At 34.6% G+C, this 21990-nt stretch overlaps 2 protein-coding genes across 2 annotated transcripts; one reads left to right on the forward strand and one right to left on the reverse strand.

Moving 5' to 3' along the window:
• Positions 1-2660: 2660 nt before the first annotated feature.
• Positions 2661-8034, reverse strand: LOC104248188 (UDP-glycosyltransferase 86A1). The gene is made up of 2 exons (XM_009804396.2): positions 7411-8034; positions 2661-3874 (listed from the first exon to the last, which is right to left on the reverse strand). Exons 1-2 carry the CDS (start codon positions 7934-7936, stop codon positions 2910-2912), a joined length of 1491 nt encoding a protein of 496 aa, XP_009802698.1. The 5' UTR covers positions 7937-8034; the 3' UTR covers positions 2661-2909.
• A 7534-nt stretch (positions 8035-15568) lies between these two features.
• LOC104248190 (uncharacterized) lies at positions 15569-16252 on the forward strand. The gene has a single exon (XM_009804397.2). It carries the CDS (start codon positions 15569-15571, stop codon positions 16250-16252), a length of 684 nt encoding a protein of 227 aa, XP_009802699.2.
• Positions 16253-21990: the final 5738 nt, after the last annotated feature.

A 21990-nucleotide genomic window follows, 5' to 3' on the forward strand; every position in this document is an offset into this window, starting at 1 on the left:
TTCCACCCATATTTAGGGGTCAGTTCTTTCTACAAGCGGGTTTCAAGCATCGTGACGTCCAAGATCTTCTAGACCCACCAGTCCAAACCTTCAACAACCGATGAGATCCATTGAGTTGCTGAAACAGGCGAAGGATGGAGGATCAATGCTGGTATAGAAGAATATTTAATAAAAGAAATATCAAATAAAGAGCTTACGAGTGCGGTTCTAAGCGTCCAGAAAGGATGAAGCCCTTGTCGGAATGATATCGTTTGTGGCAACTGCAATAAGTTGTTCCATTTATCCATGGTCGTTGTCATCATCCATGCTAGATAACGGAGCATGGTGTCCACGCTTGCATAGGGTTACCATTCCCCCGCGAAAGATCTTGGAAGAATAGAGATTCATCACATGAGCTAAGGTTAGCTCTTCTCCCTTCTCCTGGCACAAACGCCGAAGTCAAGCGATTATCCTCCACACAGAAGGACTTACTCGTGCCAAGCACACTTGATAGCAGAGACAAAACTCCGTAATAACAGAGTCAAGCTCTCAACTCAAAGAGAATGCACCCAAAGTAAAGGGATACATGTAGAAATATGTAAAACCCTTCTTGGGTAGGTCACTCACTCTGATAAATCAGGAGCAACAATATCCAAATAATGACAGCGACAGTCTTCCTTCACAATAGGAAGGACGGATAGAATAAGGGTACCTACTGACGGCCCATGTACGAGGGTTATCAGAAGGAAATTTCTCTTCGAAGTCTTTTGTGGTAACAAGACTTCTAGGAATGATGGAGCTTACTATTGGAGGAGCAGAGTCCTCGGCCTTGTTCTTGTTTTTTGAAGAACTAGTATTCTTTGAGGAAGAAGCCATTGTATGGAAGAAGGAAAAGGTTTTTCGCTTGAAGAGAATTAGAGAAAAATTGAAGAGTAGGATGCAAGTCGTATAAGGAAAGCTTGAAAAATTGTGGAATATAAAGGGAGAAGGTTGATGCGTATAAATAAAAGTTTTGGCGGCTAAATTCATGGCTACGATCACCTCGATAATCGGCAAAAGCTGTACTGAATTATGAGATGACGCGTATTCGGGGCATTAAATGCGGAGAGACGTGCATTTAACCAACCATTAGAAGCCTTCAGAGGGAGTTATAGTAATCCCCGCCAAAAGAGTATTTCTACCAACTTTCCGGTAACACAAAGTTATATCACCGGAAAGTAGGGGGACTATCTGTATAAGGTAAAATATGCTATGCCACGTGGCAGTCCAAAAGAAGGACACGTGGAACTCAAGACGGGGGGATGTCCAAGACCGAAGGCAACTGTTCCGCCAGTCACCGAGAAGAATAACGCTCATAAGGATGTAATAAATACTCTTCGCCCAGTAGCATTTAATAGAGAATATTTCATGGCATTAAGTACGATTTCCCGTTACAAAGAATTTGACATTTATACTCGATGTTACATCTTTATCAATGGCCCTCATAATTGGCATTAAAAAAGGGCATGATCCTAGGACCTCCTTCCCTAGACGTAGCTATAAATAGTGATCTCAATTATCATTGTAAGGGACATGAATTTTCTAGTAAATTGACGCTATACTCTATTCAAAGCTTAATACAATTTTATCTTCCGGCTTTTTGATTTCACTTTTGTTGTGCCCGGAAGCCTTGATCCTGGAACTACTGTTTCTGCTATTTCGTCTCCATTTCAAGGCTAAGTATTGCGTATTTCTTTAATTATTTTATTATTTCAGGATCAAATTAATTCACTTATCTAGAAATCACGTATAAATTCAATTATACCGTTTTACGGATAAACAAGTTCCTAACTTTCTATATATGTCGTTCAAAACTAGCTGATGGGTACCGTGGGCTAATATTGTCATACCACACAAGACAAAACGATGATAAAAAATAAATAAATAAAAACATTTTACACCACGTTAATCCCATATTCAATAGTCAAACGGTTTATATTTCACCAAATTGAGTAGGAAAGTTTAAGTTGTTTGCCTGCAAAATCTATTCTGGAAACCATTCCTATAGCTAAACCAAATAGAAAAGTAATCATTAATGCTTAAAATCTAATGATTTAAGATATACTTGTATTTCTTCATTTTTAAATTTACATATTTTGACAGATCATTTTGAAGAAATTAATATTTTATGATTTTTTATGCCGAGCAAGTAAAAATGTCACTGTCGATACACTGAAAAGAGCATTTAGAATCTGAAGTCAATTATAAAAATCGCATACCATAAAACAGATAGTGCAATTGTTCTGCAACTAATAAATACATTTCTTCATAACATCGAAATTATATCTTTAAGTAACAGGAATTCTTTTAGCAGCTTTGCAATAGATTTTATTAATAATTGTGAGTACGATTCTATTTGTTTTCTTGGTTTTTCTTTTCGTATTGTTTATTGTAGTTAGAGTGTTAAAGCAATATATTTCTTGAATGTAGGATGATATGCACCTTCTTGGAATATATTTGATATCCACAAAAGTCGAGTATTTTATAGATCTTATAGTATTTGATTTTCAAGAAATATCCGGTTATACTTCATTTCAAGTTGAGCTTGGAGAAGAACATCATTCTATCACTTCGGCTTTGAGAAATGTCTTGATCTTTTTGTAAATATTTTATGAAAATTTCGAGATAACAACTTTACGATGTATTCACTGTATCATCTCGAAATTTTGAAATAAACTCAATCTAAAATATTTATTGAACAAACAATATTTATACTCAGTGGCTTGAATTTTCCTAAACCAAAATAAAATTCAAAGATAAGAAAATAACGCAGCACAGCATTGCCGAAAAAGAAAAGAGAGAACCACAACCCAAATGCAATGGTCCTAACTCCTACACCTAACTTGGGCCTTTTGGCCCAATGTTTACAGTTAACATTAGATTTCAAAGATTCAATGGGCCAGCCCATTACCATTTTGGTGTAATGGACTAACATGTCCATTGGAAAGCCCAGCCCGTTTACGAATATTGACCTTAATATCTTCCATAAATTGATGAAAATTCTTCTCAGATGATCCATCTTGTCCTAATGCATTCTCTAATGTCTTCCTCACTTCCTTCATTGCCTTTCTCAACTCTTGAGTACTATCTCCACACATAAAATTACTAACCTTTTCGGCGACTTCCTCGTGCGTGACACGTTTTTTGTCGCAGAGATTAATCCCGATCTTCCAATCATTAACGACTAATTTTCGATTAGTAAATTGATCGGTCAACAAGGGAAAACATATCAACGGTATACCGCACCATATGCTTTCCAACGTCGAGTTCCATCCACAGTGAGTCAAGAATCCACCTATCGCAGGGTGTGAGATCACTTCAATCTGTTTACACCATGGCACGATCAACCCTCGATCTTTTATACATTCCTCGAATCCAACGGGCAAGAAATCGGTCTCGTCCGAGCTGACGATATCGGGCCTTAGGACCCAAATGAAGTTCACCCCACTAAGTTGAAGCCCATGGGCTATTTCCAAAATGTCTTCTTTACTAGTATGAGCATAGCTACCAAATGAGACATATAAAACTGAAGTATTGGGCTTGTTATTGAGCCATTGAGAGCAATCAGACTCAGACCATAGGCTAATACTAAATGGGGCCTTAGTAAGCCCAGATGGGAAAATGGGCCCAATAGCATAAGTGGGCTGTTTCTTGTTTAGGGCTGAAAGAGTATCAAATTCAAGTTCTTGGACTGTATTACAAATGATAATATCAGCCTTTTTAATATCTGTAAAAGCTTTGTAAATTACCCTGTGGACTACAGTCCAAATATCAGTTGCTTGAAGATATGACATTAAATCCCTTGGTTCAATTGCTTCAACTCCTGGTATATAATCTATAGTGTCCTTGCGATTATCTGATAAATAAAAATATAATTTAATCAAATTATAAAATTATAGCAATAGAAAGTGAAACGAAAGAATACAACAACAACAACAAATCCAATTTATTGCACGAGTGGGATCTGGAGGGGATAGCGGGTACGCAGACCTTACTCCTACATTATGAAAATAGAAAGATTTTTTCCAATAGACTATCAGCTCACGAAGGTCATTTACAGTCATTTATTTTCTATTCGTCTATGAAAATATTGACGTATCTATCATTCACCCTCACTTTTCTCAAGAGTTTACCTAGATCAGAAGTAAAAAAGGGCAGCCAAATACACAAAGTATTCCATATTTATGCAGGATTGGGAGAAGAGTCGCCTAATAATATCATGTAGACAGTTTACCCTAGTGCAAGTATTTGTAGTTGTTTCACGGTTCAAACTCATTATCTGTAGGTCACACGAAGACAACTTTATCGTTGCTCCAAAACTTCCCTTCTAGTAGGAAGTCCGAAAAAAACAAATATTTATGTGACCCTCTCTAACCATATACTTAGACAAATGAAAAGAAAAAACAAAATATCCAAATTGTATTGGGTTGGTGATGTAATCATAAGCTGAAATGGCTAATCATTAACATCAAATAATTTTCAAATACACTCACCAATACCATTCAATACCATAGCATTATTAGAATAAATGCTAGATTCTAAATATAAGAATGATTAGTCACCTTTTTAATATTTTTCTTCTTAGAAAATTTATAATTTTTTGTTCTAATCCTATAGTCCGAATTCAAAAGAAAAAAATATATTAAATGAACCAAGTGGGTCAACTCTCAAGGCTATGCTAGGAGGTCAAAGAAGGCAGCTATTAAACAGTAAAATGAAAAGTTAAGATAATGATCTCTGATTAAAATAATTTTTAGCCCAAGTTTATTTTCGAGAAATATGCAAAAGGATAAATGTTCAATTAACAGAAAGGTGTTCGGTCTATAAACATGGGATAATGCATAATAAATAATTTGTTTAAATAGTACTAAATTTCATATGAAAGAGATAAGCAATTACACGAACAAAGATTTGGATAAGAAGTTGACATGTATTAGAAAATCGAAACTTTAAATCTAATATTCTATTTTATTTAATTTAATTTTAAGGAATTCACAGAGTAGGTACTATTTATTACTTATAAAAAATATCTCCAAGTGTGAACACCTATCTTATTATAATCTCAAAGTAAATACTAACAGACAAGAGGAGGAAAAAAAAGGACTAACAAGAAAAATAATTAAAGACACGAATTGACTCACGATAACTGATTTTTTTTTAGCTGTTTTCACATAAATTAAAAAATTCATATTTTAATATTAATTAGCAATAAAATTGATCATAAATATTCCAGCACTATTTACTCCAAGGGTAACGTAGGAAAAAAATAATTAATTCATTTTTTGAAATCTGGAAAAATCTGATATTTTGGACCACAAAAAAAAGGACAAAAAATCACTTATTGTGGATCGGAGGGAGTATGTTTCACACAAAAACTTTTGTATTTGCATCTCAATCAGTATTGGCATCTCAATCAACTGAAGGGAGTCTTGGAGTAACAGTAAAAGTTGGGGGCATTTGCATTTATACCTGCTTTTAGGTCACGTTTTAACTTGTGTCCGCTTTGTAAAAAAATTGCAACCGTACCCACTTTTTCGCATATTTCAGCATATGAGGCTGAAGTAACAAAGGCAATCACGCAAAACTTCGGCATTCTAGTAGACGGGACTGAATAGCAAGTGTGTTGAACCAAGTGTGCTGAAGTTTTTATTTGTAATTGCTGAATTTAAGCATAATAGCTGAAGTTTTTTTCTCTATTTGCTGAAGTTTTTGTTTGTAATTGCTGAAGTTTTTGTTTTTGTAACTGGCGGAGCTGAAGTTTTTGTTTTGTAACGGACAAACTTCAACTCTAGAGCTGAAATTTTTGTTTGTAACTGGCGAACTTCAGCCTTCTATTGGTTCAACAAAAAGGACTCATAACTGTTGCTCCAGGCGTCATGAAACTAATACCGGACTTGAACTCAACGCCTTCGTTGGTGTAATGTTGTAAAGAAGGCAGACCAAGTACAACAGCTAAATGATCAGAAGTAGAAGCAGAGTCACTGTCTCCAAAGCTGTAAATGGAATAAAATGGGGAAGATTTTTTCTGTGCCTTAGCGGAAGAAGCAGCAAAAAAGACTAATAGCGAAATAGTGGTTGGAAGAAACAGCTCTTAAATCGAGCCATTACATTGTTAAACAGTTCCGGAGAGATATGGAGATCATTGGGAGAAGGGGAGGAGAAAGGAGGCTTATGTTGTTTAAAAAGTGGGTACAAGTTAAAATATTTTTAAAAAATGGGTATAGGTTAAATGGGGGCGACCAAATAGGACGCCCCGTGCAATTTTTACTAAAAGTTGTCTCTGTATGGCCTATAGGTCACGGGTTTAAGCTGTCAAAGCAGCCACTAATGCTTGTATGAGGATAGATTGTCTATATCACCATCCCTTGGATTCCGGTCCTTTCCCAAACTCTATGTGAATACGAAATACACTGCCACTTATCTCAACTAAGTGCCATGACTGTATTCTGAAAACAAAACAACAAAATGTCTACTCTTTAAGAAGAAATTATTTTTAGAAAATACAAGTTGTCTGTTCTGAAATCAAATGGAGGTTGGTGTCTCAACCAACCACCATTATTATTTATTACCACCAAACTTTCATGGGATCCCACAATGCCCACCACCTAAAAACAGGACAAAAACAATAAAAAATAAGGGAAGACCCACAAATTGTGTTGGTCCATTAATACAATTCGTGTTTGTAAGTAAATTTTAATCTAAAATAAGAAAAAGAAAATCTAACACCATGTTGATTGATTTTAAAATTTTAGTTTTTGATTGATACTTACTCCGTGTTATTTTTAATAGCAGTGTAGACCTATTGTATAAATTAATATTATTTCTTAGAAAAATACACATATATATATATTTTCCGAAGCAATATCGAATGACACTTTCAAAAGATAGGCAATTGCATATCTGGGAGTATAACACAATTTCAGTGTGGGCCCCGAAAGCGATATTAATGGGCTTCAAACTCAAAATTACTAGATGTGACCTCAAAATAGTAGGGAACAAGATCGTCCAGTGAAAGACCTCTAACAAGGTGAGATAAGCTTCATAATCTAGAGCAAAAGAGCGTAAATTACCACCTAAGTCCTCTAAATAATCGCTCCATGATAAAAGAGGTAGGGTTGCAGACAGAGGCAGACCTACGTTATAAAGAGAAGCGTCACCGACACCCAGAAGTTCAACACAAATTTCATATATACATTGTATATATGTTTAGAAAATATTGATATACTAATAGTGGCACTCCACATACAAAGCAGAGATTGGTTGAACGTAAAGGTATACCCGACCTTCAACTCCTAGGTCCGCCTCTGATTGCAGAGATAACCGAGCCAATCCACTCATAAATTTATTAAAAAAAAAGTAAAAAAGAAAGTTGAAAGTAAAGGGGCACTATACCTTGAGAAGCAAAATGGCCATTTTTCTTGAGAAGTTCCATATGATAATAAAGAGTTAAAACCAAAGCAGGCTCTGTCCAAAACGAAACATACACCAAATTATACTTCTCAGCAATCATCAATGGCCAAACATAGAAAGTATCAGCAATCAAACACGTCACAGGTGGATCAGACTTAACCAAATTCCCAACAACTTCATCAAAATGTGCTGAAAATACATGTAAAAGTCCTTCAACAAATTGGTCATGATTTAAAGACCTATCAAATCCCAAAGGAAAACCGTCGTTGACCGTTGCATAACGTATGTCAAGCCCATTTTCACGAGCCTTAGCAAAAAGATCATCTTTATTACTATGTCGTTGTGTTTGTGAATTCGAAATCTTGGAATGAATATAATGTGTGTTTACAAAAGTAATTGTAAAGCCATGAGAAGCAAGTTTTATGGCTAAATATACAAAAGGGGTAATGTGACCTTGATATGGATATGGAATCAAAATAGCATGAGGTTTTTGGTAATGACTTGCCATTTGATAATTTTTTCTAGTTTTAATTTGTTCTAATTGTGGAGAGGAGCTTTTGAAAGAAAGAAGAAGAAGATAATGATGATCAATTTGCCTAGTTTTTTGGGGGTCCTATGAGTTTTCAAGTGGCATTTATTTGTGCTCCATAATTGAAGGGAAATGGAGGGGAAATGAATTAAAGTGGAAAAGAATTTCTAGGAAAGGAATCAACTTTTTAAAAATTGTAATTTGAGCAAGTAAATAAAGTCCATTTTGTTTTTCTTTTCCATAGGTTAGACTAGTGGTGAAAAAATAGATTAAAAAAATAATTATCCATTTATATTATCCGTTTTAGATAATTGACTTTTTAAAAATGGATCAAATATGGATGATATCCATATTATTCACTTAAGAAATAGATATTCACTGAATAACCAATGAGTTTAATTATTACAATTGCAAAGATCAAAGTAGAGGTTCCTTAAATTTAGAAGCCTAGAAATTCTCCCATAAGTTATCCTATTCAAGAAAATTGGATAATATGAGCATTCATATTATCCGCAAATTAACCTATTTTCTATCCATATTAAATATAAAAGTATCAAATATTTTATCCGTTTTGTATAATCCTTTTTCGACCTGATTCATATACGATATGTTTTGCCCAGTTGCCACACCAAGGTATATAAGACTGTTCTTTTTTCTGGTTTAGCCATCTAAAATATAGGTCATCGGCTGCGGAGCCACATGTCTTAAGGGGTGTTTATCGACACCTTTTTATTGGAAAATTACATTGTATACTAGGTAACTTTTATTGTTATGTATATATAATATATATTGACACATCTTGGCTTCGTGGATTTATATTTTGACCCCCTCTTTAGTAAAAATTCTAATTCCGCCATCGGATAGCCATTAAAGGGGAAAGAACTTCCTATCGTAAGTTTCTTAATTACCCCAAAAATTAAAACCTTTAATTATGGATTAAAATATATCCTAATCATCCTACAATATTTCTCGGTGATGGTAAGGCCTAATTGGACCATAATGTATTTTAAATGTGATACTATCTGTTTATTAGTATGATTATCTCATCTTCGTTATTCTTTCATTTTCCGCTTTACCAAATCATAAATTTATAACATAGTTGCACTTGCACATAATAGATAATTAGATATTGAGTAATGAGTATACTGCTTAAAAGTCTACTTGGTCAACTAGTGAAGGAAACATAGTCTTTGTAGTAATTGAAGGTGAAGTGTGTGTTTAGCTGGATTTCAGGAATGGCAAAAAGTAGTTTCACGGGCGTAGATATCTTGATTGAAGTTTTGTCACGTGATACTATTTCGTTGAATTTTTTTCGTAATTTGTATGTACAAATAATAAATAAAAAATAATACCACTTGCCGTTACAATAATTTATTTATTTATTTACTTTTTTAAATATTGACATCGCTTACGGAAATTTGTGTACGCCACTCTGGGAAATGTGGAATTTTTACTTTGCTGAAAACATATAAAAAAGGGTTTTCTCACGATAGAATTTTAGAAGTTCTGATACCCTTTTTGAAATTACACAGAAAATGTAAAGGTTGTTGCACTTTAGTTTTAGTGTGTGTTAAAAACTTTATTGGATTTTAGTGGTTTAGAATTGGCATCTCAGAATATGCATATAAAGCATTAATGGAAATTGGAAAAGTAATTAAATTAAAATTTTGAAGTGACCAAACTCCAAAGAAAGAAAGGAATTGGTGGCTTAGAGGAAGTGGACCATTTGAGGTTTGGTGAGGGAGTACATAATAATATTTAAAAAAATAGGAAATTCTGCAAATAAATTATTGCATGATCGTACAGTTAACAATAAAAGAAATTGATTATATTTAATGGAATTTTTTATTTTGTGTCTCACACAATTGACATTAGTTGTGTGAGGTCTTTTTTTTGTCTCACAACTGTGTGAGTCCCAAAATTTTATAAACCTAAATATATAAGATATGGATCCACAAATATGTGTGAGAGACACACTTTATATGCTAATTCAAATTGTACTACTACTTCTTTCACTTTTAACTTTATTGTTTGACCTTATCATCATGTCCCCTTTGAATAAGGGGATAGAGTATTTGTAGTCAGTTCTCGTACTAATCCCATCGTCTGATATTATCAGTGTGATTATTAAAAATAATTATCTCAAATTATTTATTATTTTAGAAGTTCAATACAAAATTAATTATTTTTTTCCTTTTTTACCCTTATTAGTAATTATTCTTGAATAAATATCCAATGAATGAAGATTTTATCTTAAGACATAAATAAGGGTAAAATAGTCGAATCTATTTCCTAACTAATATTTCTTAAGGGGCGTGTAAAAGAGAAACACGACAGATAATTTTGTTAGGACCGAAAAAAAGGTGTCATGCAGAAACTAGTAAAGCAACACTTGAACGACGATAAATCACACAATAAAAGAGAAATATACCAAAAGAGACAAATATTTAACATAGTTCGGTCAATTGACCTACGTCCACTAGCGGAGATAAGCAATCCATTATAATAAAAGAGAGTAGAAATATCGAGAGAACAACCTCATGAAGAGGCAAACACAAGTGACACGCTAACACTTGTCTTGTAAAGTTCTCCCTCCTAAACACGACTTTCAAACCTCAATATGACTACATTGTAGATGCTACTGAATGAGAAGGAAGGATCCTTAATTTATAGAAGTCCAAACTTTTTCCTACCAAAAAAAGGACTAGCCAAATATGGGGGAGATTTATAGTTTCCTTCTAAAAGAAGGAAAACTCAATTATGGTAAATATATTGTCCTTTCCTTCTAGAGATAGGAAAATCAAATATGATAAGAAAATCAGGACAAACACATAACAATTCTCCCCCTTGGCTTGAATTTTCTGACAAAACAAACTTGATCCACCTTCTTCACATAATCTTCAACAGGTCGCATCTCCAAATCTATACCACAAAGTTTGTCTCAATGTGTGTAGCACATCGGTCAAAATTTTCAGACAAAAATCATGATTATCGTCAAATATGTTGCTGCTAGAACCGAACCCGCCAAGATGAACCTGTTTTAAATATCGCTCTAATACCACTGTTATGTCGAGGAAGAGGCAAACCCGAGAATAAAGAAAGAAGATAAAGAACACCAAATTTTAACATGGAAAACCCTTCAAATCGAAGGTAAAAACCAGGGGATCACAAAAATCCAAAAAGTTGCATTATAACAATAAAAAAAGTTACAAAAGTTTTCCAAATTGGCTAAACAACAAGTGCAAAACACGAGGCAATAAGAGCAACAACTAATCAATTGAAGAAAAAGGAGAATCCACCAAAAAAAACAAAGCTGCTATTCGAGGCTCGAAATCAGATGCTACGGGCCTCCAAATCCGATCTTCATCGTTCAAGTCAAAGACCAAGATGTTACGAACACTCAGTCAAAATTTCAGCTCGATACAACAATTAACGAATCGAAAAATGTGATTTGAAGTTGGCTGGTCGGAACAAAAAATCTGCAGCAAAAACAAATATTTTTCTTCTCTCTTCTCTCTTGATGAAAGTTCTCTCAAATGTCCCTCTTATGTGTTTAAGTCTTTCAAAAACTTGTATCAATGAGCATAGAACAATTTTCCAAGGTTGTCCTATTTATAGATCATGAGTTGTGCTTTCTCGTAAAGCCAAAACTCACTCAAAATAGGAATAAACACCGAATCCAATTCCGAATAGGAATGAAAACCAAAAGAGAATAGGATTAGGCCATTGGGCCTTTGGCTGGACAATATAGGCATGGGCCCAACAAACTCCTCCTCCATCCAGCTACGAAATCTTCAGGCTGCTCCATATAAATCTCCTCATCTAAATCACCATGAAGAAAAACAATCTTGACATTTATCTGCTCAACCTCTAAATCTAGACTTGTGGCTAAGCTTAGAACCACACGAATAGAAGATATCTTCACAACAGGAGAGAAAATTTTATCAAAGTTAACTCCCTTCTTCTGGCCAAAACCTTTAACAACTAATTTCGTCGTGTACCTAGGTGCAGAGGTATGGTTATCTTGCTTTATTCTGAATATTCATTTGTTAGATAAAGCTCTCTTACGACAATTTCACTAACTCATATGTGACATTCTCATGGAGTGACTTCATCTCATCTTCCATGACTTCGATCCACTGATCTTTGTGAGTATCTTGCATGGCTTCATCATAATTCTCAGGTTCTCCCATGTCAGTCAAAAGTACATACTCATCAGGAGGATAACACATGGATTTTTGCTTCTCCCTTGTAGATCTTCTAAGAGAGGTTTCAGGAGCATTCGAAGTAGTTACCTGAGCAGGAATTGGTTGATTATCAACCACAACTTCATCAAATGGAGCATCCATAACATCTACACCATGATGATAATTTTGATCTTGATCACTATCTCCATCATTGTCTTAAGTTCCTTCATGTGCAATAGGTGTCTTAGCAATAGAAACTGGACAATATCAACTAAACTCTCATTACTCTGAGAATCTATCTTCTCAGCTTTGTCAATATCTTCAATAGTCTAGTCTTCAAAGAATATTGCATCACAACTTCTAATAAGTTTATTGTCAACTGGATCATAAAAACGATACTCAAACTCATCTTGACCATAACCGATAAAGATGCACTGCTTAGTTTTGACATCCAGTTTCGATCTTTCATCTTTAAGAACATACACAAAAGCTTTACACCCAAAAACTCTCAGTTGATCATAAGAAACATCTTTGGTAAACCAAACTCTGTCTAGGACATCACCATCCAAAGCAACAGTAGGAAACAAATTGATAACATAGACAACAGTGATAAGTGCTTCCGCCCAAAATGTATTTGGAAGTTTAGCCTCTGAAAGCAGACATCTTCAACTAGAGTTCTATTCATCTTCTCTACCAAACCATTCATTAAGGTATTTTGGGCGGAGTTTTCTAATGACGAATTCCTTGTTCCTTACAATAGTTATCAAAAGGACCACAATATTCACCTCCATTGTCAGTGTGAATACATTTTAATTTTTTCCCCGTATGTCTCTCAGCTAAGGCCTGAAATTCTTTAAATATGCCAAGTGCTTGATCTTTAGATTTCAAAGAATACACCCAGAGCTTACAAGAATGATCATCATTGAAGATCACAAAGTAAAGTGCGCCACCTTTTGACTTTACTTTAAAAGAACCACACAAATCAGAGTGTACTAGCTCCAATAAATCGGGTTTTCTTGAGTGAGGATGGCAATAAAAGGAAACACTTTTCTGTTTGCCAGCTAAATAATGGATACACCTTTTCAGCTTTGCTTGTTTCACTCTAGAAAGAAAACTTTTCTTAGCCAAACACGTAATCCCCCTCTCACTCATATGACTCAATCTTCTGTGCCACAATTCTGATAAAGTGTCACTTTTTACCAGATTTATGGAGTTATTAAGAATAAAACCCCATGTCACATATAAATGACCAGACTTGACTCCTCGAGCCACTACTAACGAGCTCTTGATGAGCTTCCATTGGACATTAAAGAGGGCATTATGGTAACCTTCATCCTCTAATCTTCCTGCGGAGATCGAATTGAAAGGAAAGCCTAGAGCATGCTTGACATCTTGAAGAACTAACGTTGAACTATTATTAGTTTTCAAACAAACTGTGTCAACGCCAAACACCTTAACTTTACTGGCATTGCCCATCTTTAACACTCCAGAATCAACAGGAGTATAAGATGAGAAAAAGTCTTTTCTTGGTCTGACATGTGAGGTAGCTCCAGAATCTACTATCCAGCTCGTCTCATGGGATACCAAATTGATGACGTTTTCATCATAAGCAAAAAGAAGGTCATCTCGAACAATGGCAGCAACATTGTTCTCGTTATCAACTTTCTTTCCTTCTCTAGTGTCTTGCTTCAACTTGTGGCAAAACCTTTTAATGTGTCCTTTCTTGCCATAATGGTTGCATGTAATATTATGGTATTTGGACCTTGACTTACTTCTACTTTTACCTCTATTCCTCGAGCATCTTGTTCTATCTCTCCCTCGGTCTTCTGTAACAAAGATATCTGCTTGTGAGAACTAACCCTGAGATTTTCTACTTACTTCCTCATTGAACACACCACTCTTGGCATATTCCATGGTCACCTTACCTCCAAGAGATGAATTTGTTAAAGAAACACGAAGAGTTTTCCAAGAGTCTGGCAGAATATTAAGAAGCCAAAGTCCTTGTATCTCATCATCAAAATTAACTACCATTCTATACAGCTGATCAAGGACGCCCTGAAAATCATTTATGTGATCAAGGATAGGGCTATTTTCCTTGTATTTAAAGGACATCAATTGCTTTAGCAGGAACAACTTGTTGTTCCCAGTTTTTGAAGCATAAAGAGTCTCTAGCTTTTCCCACAATGATCTCGCATGTGTCTCATTCATAATATGGTTGCGAACATTATCTTCAACCCATTATCATATACATACACATACTTGTTGTTGCTCGAAATTCCAATTTTCATCAGATATACTCTCGGGTTTATGAGCTGCAAAAATGGGTAGATGCATTTTCTTCACGAATAACAAATCTTTCATCTTGCTTCTCCAAATATTATAATTTCTCTCATTTAAACATACCATCTTGATCATATTCTCCTCCATTCTGTAACAATCCGGATAAATAACCAAGACTCTGATACCACTTGTTAGGAACGAAAAAAATCAGGTGTCATGCGGAAGCTAGTAAAGCAACACTTGAACGACGATAAATCAGATAACAAAAGAGAAATATACCAAAAGAGACAAACATTTAACATGGTTAGGTCAATTGACCTACGTCCACAAGCGGAGATGAGCAATCTACTATAATAAAAGAGAGTACAAATATCGAGAGAACAACCTCACGAAGAGGCAAATACAAGTGACACACTAACACTTGTCCCATAAAGTTCTCCCCCTAAACACGACTCTCAAACCCTATATGACTACATTGTGGATGCTATTGAATAAGAAGGAAGGATCCTCAATTTATAGAAGTCCAAACTTTTTCCTACCAAAAAAAGGATTAGCCAAATATGGGAGATTTATAGTTTCCTTCTAAAAGAAGGAAAACTCAATTATGGTAAATATATTGTCCTTTCCTTCTAGAGATAGGAAAACAAATATGATAAGAAAATCAGGACAAACACATAACAAATTTGAGATAGAGGGAGTAGTAGATAACGACAATTAAATTACACAAGAAATATTACGGCAAAATACAAAATTGGCTGGTTGGTCAAAATTAATTTTATTTTTTAGTCAAAATGTGTGTGTGTGTGTATTCATATAGAAGAGGGGTCATCGAACCTCGTTAACTTTGGCAAAATTCTGAATATATAAGCGTATATATATTGAAAATGGGTATATTTTGCTTGGAACCCTAAAGAGTAAAGGTCCCATGGGGACACTGGTTGAATACATATATGTTTTATGTATATAATACACATATACACAAAAACAAATTGTCATCTACTATTTTTGAAAAAAGCTAGAAATACATATTTTTCAAACATTTCTAAAGACACGAAAGCTAGAAGGTTAAAACTATGTGGGGAATAAATTCACTTGGTGCAATAATAGAGGGGCACCTGATACTATTTGGAAAAGGCTCGATAGAATGGTATTCAATTCTAAATGGTTTGACTTATATAATGGAACTATTGTTAATCATTTAGCTAGTGCATGTTTTGATCATGTTCCTCTATTAGCACATTTTAAATCTACTTCTGACCAGTTTGTGAGGTATTTTAAATTCCTCAATTTCTTGACTGATCATGAAGGATTCATGGAAGTCATTAACAATATTTGGGATGATGCATGCTTTGGTAATCCCATGTGGAATCTGCACCATAAGCTAAAGTTAACTGCCTCCAAACTTAGCACATGGTCCAGAGAAACATTTGGAGATATCCATGAAGAGCATAAAAGACTAGAAAGTGAGTTGATTAGGCTTGAAGGTTTAATGATCTCTGATAATGATGGAGCTGGAAGATCCAATCTCAACAAAACTAGAGCGGACTATATAAAGTATCTTAAAATCCAAGATGCTATTCTTAGACAGAAAGCAAGGGTGAAGTGGTTCACTGAAGGTGATTCTAACTCAGCTTACTTTCATAATGTCATTAAGGACATGCGAAAAAGATTGAGCATCAACAAGATTCAGGATGAGAATTATCAATGGGTAGAAGGGACTAAAGAGGTATCTGAAGCCGCTATTAGATACTTTCAGGGTATCTTCTGTGAAGAACCTGAAGTTAATAATTACTCCGACCTTCATGACATTGACCCCATAATCACATAGGAGGTCAACAATGATTTGATTGCACTCCCAAATGAAGAGAAGATAAGAATTGCGTCTTCTCCATGGATCCAGATAGTGCTCCTGGGCCTGATGGTTTTACTGTTAAATTTTTTCAAGTAGCCTGGACAAAAGTTGCACCTACCGTCACGATGGCATTGAAATCTATTTTCTGTGGGGCTAATCTTCCTAAGTGGTTTACCCACACATGTATTGTTCTGTTACCCAAGGTTGCCTCACCTCAGCACTTTAATGACATTAGACCCATTAGTCTATGCAATGTTGTTAGCAAGATTTTTGCTAAACTTCTTAATGGCAGACTATCTAAAATACTACCTAACATCATTAGTAGGAACCAAAATGGCTTTGTTAAAGGGAAATCTTTAATTGAGAACATACTCCTTGCCCAAGAAATCATCCGAGATATTGACAAGCCTAATCGAGACGGTAATGTGGTGCTCAAACTTGATATGGCCAAAGCCTATGATAGAGTTTCATGGCCATACTTATGCAATCTGATGAGAAGAATGGGTTTTAATGAAGTATGGATAGATATCATATTCAGACATGTCTCTAGTAATTGGTATTCCTTACTTGTCAATGGTAATAGACAAGGCTTCTTTCAGTCCAAGAGAGGACTTAGGCAAGGAGATCCCATTTCCCCCCTCCCTTTTTATAATTTGTGCTGAATTTCTTTCAAGAAAATTACAAAAGGTCGCTATTCATAATGAGTTCATTGGATTCAGTATGAATAAGAGGGGGCCTCAAATTAATTACTTAGCTTTTGCTGATGATATTATTCTTTTTTCCAATGGATGCAGGAAATCATTGGAGTTACTAATGGAAGCCCTAACAACATATGAAAAAGTTTCAGGACAACTAGTGAATAAACAAAAATCTTGTGTTGTTTTGGCACCAAATTCATCTTTAGATTCAGTTCAGAGAATTAAGGAGATTACTGGAATGGAGCATAAGGAATTTCCTATAAAATATCTTGGTTGCCCCTTGTATATTGGTAGGAAAAAATAGCCATCTTCTCTGAGTTGGTCACTAAAGTGTTGCAGAAAATTTCAGGTTGACATGCCAAATTTTTATCCACTGGTGGCAGAGCTATTCTGATCAGACATGTTTTGTTAGCCTTTCCAGTCCATCTTCTAGCAACCATTCACCCTCCTAAAGGAGTCTTGAACCAAATAGAAAGAATGTTGGCCAAGTTCTTCTTGGGATATTCAGAAGAGAAGAAAAGATTTCATTGGGCTTCATGGGACAAGCTTTGCATGCCATACGCTGAAGGAGGAGCTAATTTTAGGAAGTTGCAGGATACTTGTAACGCATTCACAGCAAAGCAACGGTGGAATTTAAGGATTAGTGATTCTCTGTGGAAGAATTTCCTAATGGTCAAATATTGTCAGAGGTCACACCCTTTAATTAAGCAATGGTATTCTGGGAACTCACATTAGTGGAATGCTATGTGCAAGATTAAGAGGGAAGTAGATATGCACATATTATGGAAGATTGGCAAAGGAGACATTGCGTTTTGGTTTGACAATTGGACCAACTTAGGTCCATTGTGTAATTTTCTTCCAGAAGGTAGCAATCCGAGGAATATTATGCTCTCTGATGTTATAGTTAATGATCAGTAGTGGTGGGGTGGTTGGGATTGTCTATTACCTGACCATGTTATGGGTACAATTGAAGCTATGCATATTAGGTTGAGGCCATCAGTTCAAGATACTCCTGTGTGGACTGCCAATGAGAAAGGAGTATTCTCCGTAGCCGCAGCTTGGAATATATTCAGGAAAGTAAAAAGACAATCTTGGATTGATTCCAAGACATGGCAAAAACAGGTGCCCTTCAAGATGTGTTTTACTGTCTGGAGAGCATTGAGAGAGAGATTGTTGACTGACGCTAGGGTTCTTAGGATGGGTTTCTCTAGCACTTCTCGGTGTTGTTGTTGCATAAATCCTGTAAATGAAACTATAGATCATCTTTTTTGTTCGGGATCCTTTGCACAGAATATATGGAGGATTATGTGTGGTGCTAATTGAATTCCCTTTACAGGGGTGTCTTTTCGAATGTTACTAGTCAATTGGTGGAAAGCAAAGACAAAGAATCCCGTTGAAGCGTGCTTGATAAACTGTTTACCAATCGTCACAGCATGGAAACTTTGGAAAGCTAGATGTGGAGTTAAATATGGCTCTGAAAAACTCAATGTGAGGAGGACCATGTCCCTTATTTTTTTCTCCATTTCATAGATAGTTAACACCCAGTTCCCAAAATTCGATACCAAACCTATTTGGAGCAGTATATGGCATCTATTCAACATTAATATTGGATTCAAGAAGACCATCATTACCAAGTGGAACAAACCTCCAGCATTTTTTGTGAAATTAAACTCAGATAGAAGCTGTAAGAATGGTTTATGTGGTGAAAGAGGAGTTATAAGGGACAATTTGGGATGCTTGATTGCTGCGTTCACTATTAATTTAGGCCCTGGAACTAGCAATTGGGCAGAAGCACAATCACTGTTGTTTGGCATCAAATGGTGTATTAACAATGCTTTATATTGTATCTTGGCAGAGACCGATTCAAAGCTATTGGTGGATTGCCTTAATGGGAACAATTGTGTCCCATGGAAGATTTCAGATGAGATTAATGAGCATAGAAGTATAAGGGAACAAACAGTTTTTAATTTGAATCACTACTTCAGGGAAAGCAACCAAGATGCGGATAAATTAGCTTCTTTAAGCCACGAGTCTTTACAAAATCAACTGTTCCATAATTTTGATGAACTACCAAGGCAGGTCAGGGGCATAATGAACATGGACAAGTGGAGCTTACCGGCTTTTCGAATTGTTGATAAAAGAAGAACAAATATTACCTTTGAGCCACCATGAGTTTTAGATTCATGGATAGAATGTTATTTTTATTTTTATTGGTATGTTTTTGTTAGAGTTGGAAACTTTATTTGATAACTCATACAAACTAAAGTATCCAATACCCATGAGTTTTCTTCTACTCAGCTCTCACAACATTGCATGCTTTATCTTCGTGTTAGATAAGGGTGTTTGTGGATTATACACTCCACCCTCAAATCAATGTACTCTGTTTTGGATGGATGAATAAGAAATGCCAGTTATTCCAAAAAAAAAAAAACTATGAAAAATGTGCTTTTCTTAAATCCAAAGGAAACCATTACATTGCAGGAAAGAGATAAGGGATAGTATGCTTTGAACCCTTTACTTACAATGTGGAAGGCAAGGTGTTCACCAATTGAACTGCCTTCAACTTCTAAAAATTGAGCTTAAATAATAGAAAATCATTTTTATATATGCGTACACAATCTTTTTGTCCCATTTAAACATTTCGTTTTATCTTAACAAGACGATTTACAATCATATAAATATCTATAACTTGTTTTAAATTAAATTTTCTCTAAAAAGAATTTCATATGTAAAAGTATGGTTCGTAGTTTGCTGGGAATGACGCATTATTTTGATGCTAAAATCAACTTGTTTTGTTAATTACAATTTTTTAAATATTAAAAAATTGTAATAATTTTCACTATTTTAAAATTTTACCTAAGTAAATCGCATTTTTTATAAATCTAATTTATTGAAATGACATACAAATCCATTGTGCGAGATGCGACTTATAACTCGCATTTATCGGTTGCAATATATAAATCACAATTGGTAAATGCGACTTACACAATAACATTTGGTGATTGCGACTTACAACTCGTATTCATATTGCAACTTATTAGAGCTGTCAAAATGAACCAGCCTAGCCTAGCCCACCTCAAGCCTCACGGGCTTTAAAATTTAGTGGGCTAGGACGGGCTGACCCACTACATGAATGGGCCTTAAAATGGTCAGTCCAACTCAGCCCTAAGCAGAGGCGGATCTAGGATTTAAAGGTGGCAGGTGCCAAAATTTTCTCTAATGTACACCTTATAATACCTACTAATATATAGTTTGTTCGGAACGTTTGTCCGTTTCATTTTTTTAGTTTATTCGGACAATTTAATAAGCACTTTATTTGCAAATATAAAAATTACATCAATTTTTCAGACCCTATATATGGAATTTTATTGGATATATATGTTATTATTGTCGTATGAAAATGACATCTCAGACATTAAGAAGAAAATATAATTAGCATTTTAAAGAAGGAATCACACTTTTATTATTAATAATACAAGTAAATCAATATTTTTACTAGGGAACTATATTTTTTTTGTATGCTAAAAATAAATTTGCAAAAGTAAAATAAAATCTTTAATAAGGGAACTCCACCAATCAGAATAAGGAAAAAAAACATCTTCAATAAATAAATTATACCCCATAAAATGCAGAATTAGATAAACTACAAGATCTCAAAACTTAAAATCATAAATATAATTCTTGCGAAATATTTATCATAATTTAATACTAAAAGATTTAAATTATATTTAACAATCATAGAATAACACAATATCTATGTTATAATAAAAAAAGAAATTATAAATTAATTTTGATCTCAATCTAAATATCAAGACCCAAGTTTTTTTTATTTTGAAAGAAGAAAACTAAAAGATTTGAGATTAAGAGAAATGCTTATATTATAAAATTTTTAAAATTTGTTTAATGCTTAATAATAATCAACGCCCCTAGGCGCCTCTATCAAAAAAAAAAAATTAAAATTTTGGAGGCTCTTTTTTAAGTGTTCTTGCTAAATATCAAAGATAAAGTAATAGAATAGAAGAAAAAATCCAAAAATAATAAACGACAAATAGAAAATTGGGAGGTGGCCAAAAAGGAAAATGACCGGGACAAAAGAAATAAAAAGCACAACGAAATGGAAAAATCAGACAAGGTTCAAGATAAATTCGAACTTGAATTTTACACATTAGAAAAACTTCAAAAAGCTCTACCAGTCATGGCACCTTTGTCTAGTTTACGAATGGGGGTGACAGGATTATATATTTAACCTAGTTTAAATTTTTTTTACATAAATATATGATAATTTTACTAACTGAGCGGGTGCCATACCACCCCCACCCATAAGCGTGGATATGTTCCTGGCCCTAAGAGGGCCGCGGGCTAGGGCGGGTCGGCCCTTCAAAAATTTTTTAGAAAAAAAGAATTTGTTTAAATCCTTAAATATTTTTTCGTGACATAGTCGATTAATCATGTAAACAACTTATGTTTGCTTAGAACATATAAAAAACTTGATATTTGACGAGAAATCTCATAATTGAACTGCAAATTTTCTATAGCTCTAGCTCTTCTTTTGAAAAAAGATTATTATTGGTCACCTAAAACTTTTCGAGTTCGGTATTAATTAAGCAAAAGAAAAACTAATTTTGTCATATTACATGCATGTCAAAAATATAAATTGTAGTTGATATGGAAGGGTAAATGAGCAATCTAGGGGTGGAGAATGGAGATTATAGTTAATAGTTTTTTTAGTTTTTACTTTTTTTAAATATTAGATATTTAATAGTTAATTAATTTGGATTTAATTTAATTTTTGGCCCACGGGTTGGCCCAAACCCAGCCTCGATGAAGCCTCAAGGGTCAGCGGGCTAACTCTACTCAAATAGCAGGCTGGGTTGAGCTGACCTCACGGGCCAAGTCCATTTTAACGGCTCTACGACTTATATTGACATTTCTGCTTAGAAGTCCATTTATCATTTGTTTTGGGGCAAGAATTCTTTATTTCGTTGGAAGGTAGTGAAATCTAATAAAAGAAGAAAA

Source organism: Nicotiana sylvestris, chromosome 7, assembly GCF_000393655.2.
Source record: "Nicotiana sylvestris chromosome 7, ASM39365v2, whole genome shotgun sequence".
NCBI classification, from domain to species: domain Eukaryota; kingdom Viridiplantae; phylum Streptophyta; class Magnoliopsida; order Solanales; family Solanaceae; genus Nicotiana; species Nicotiana sylvestris.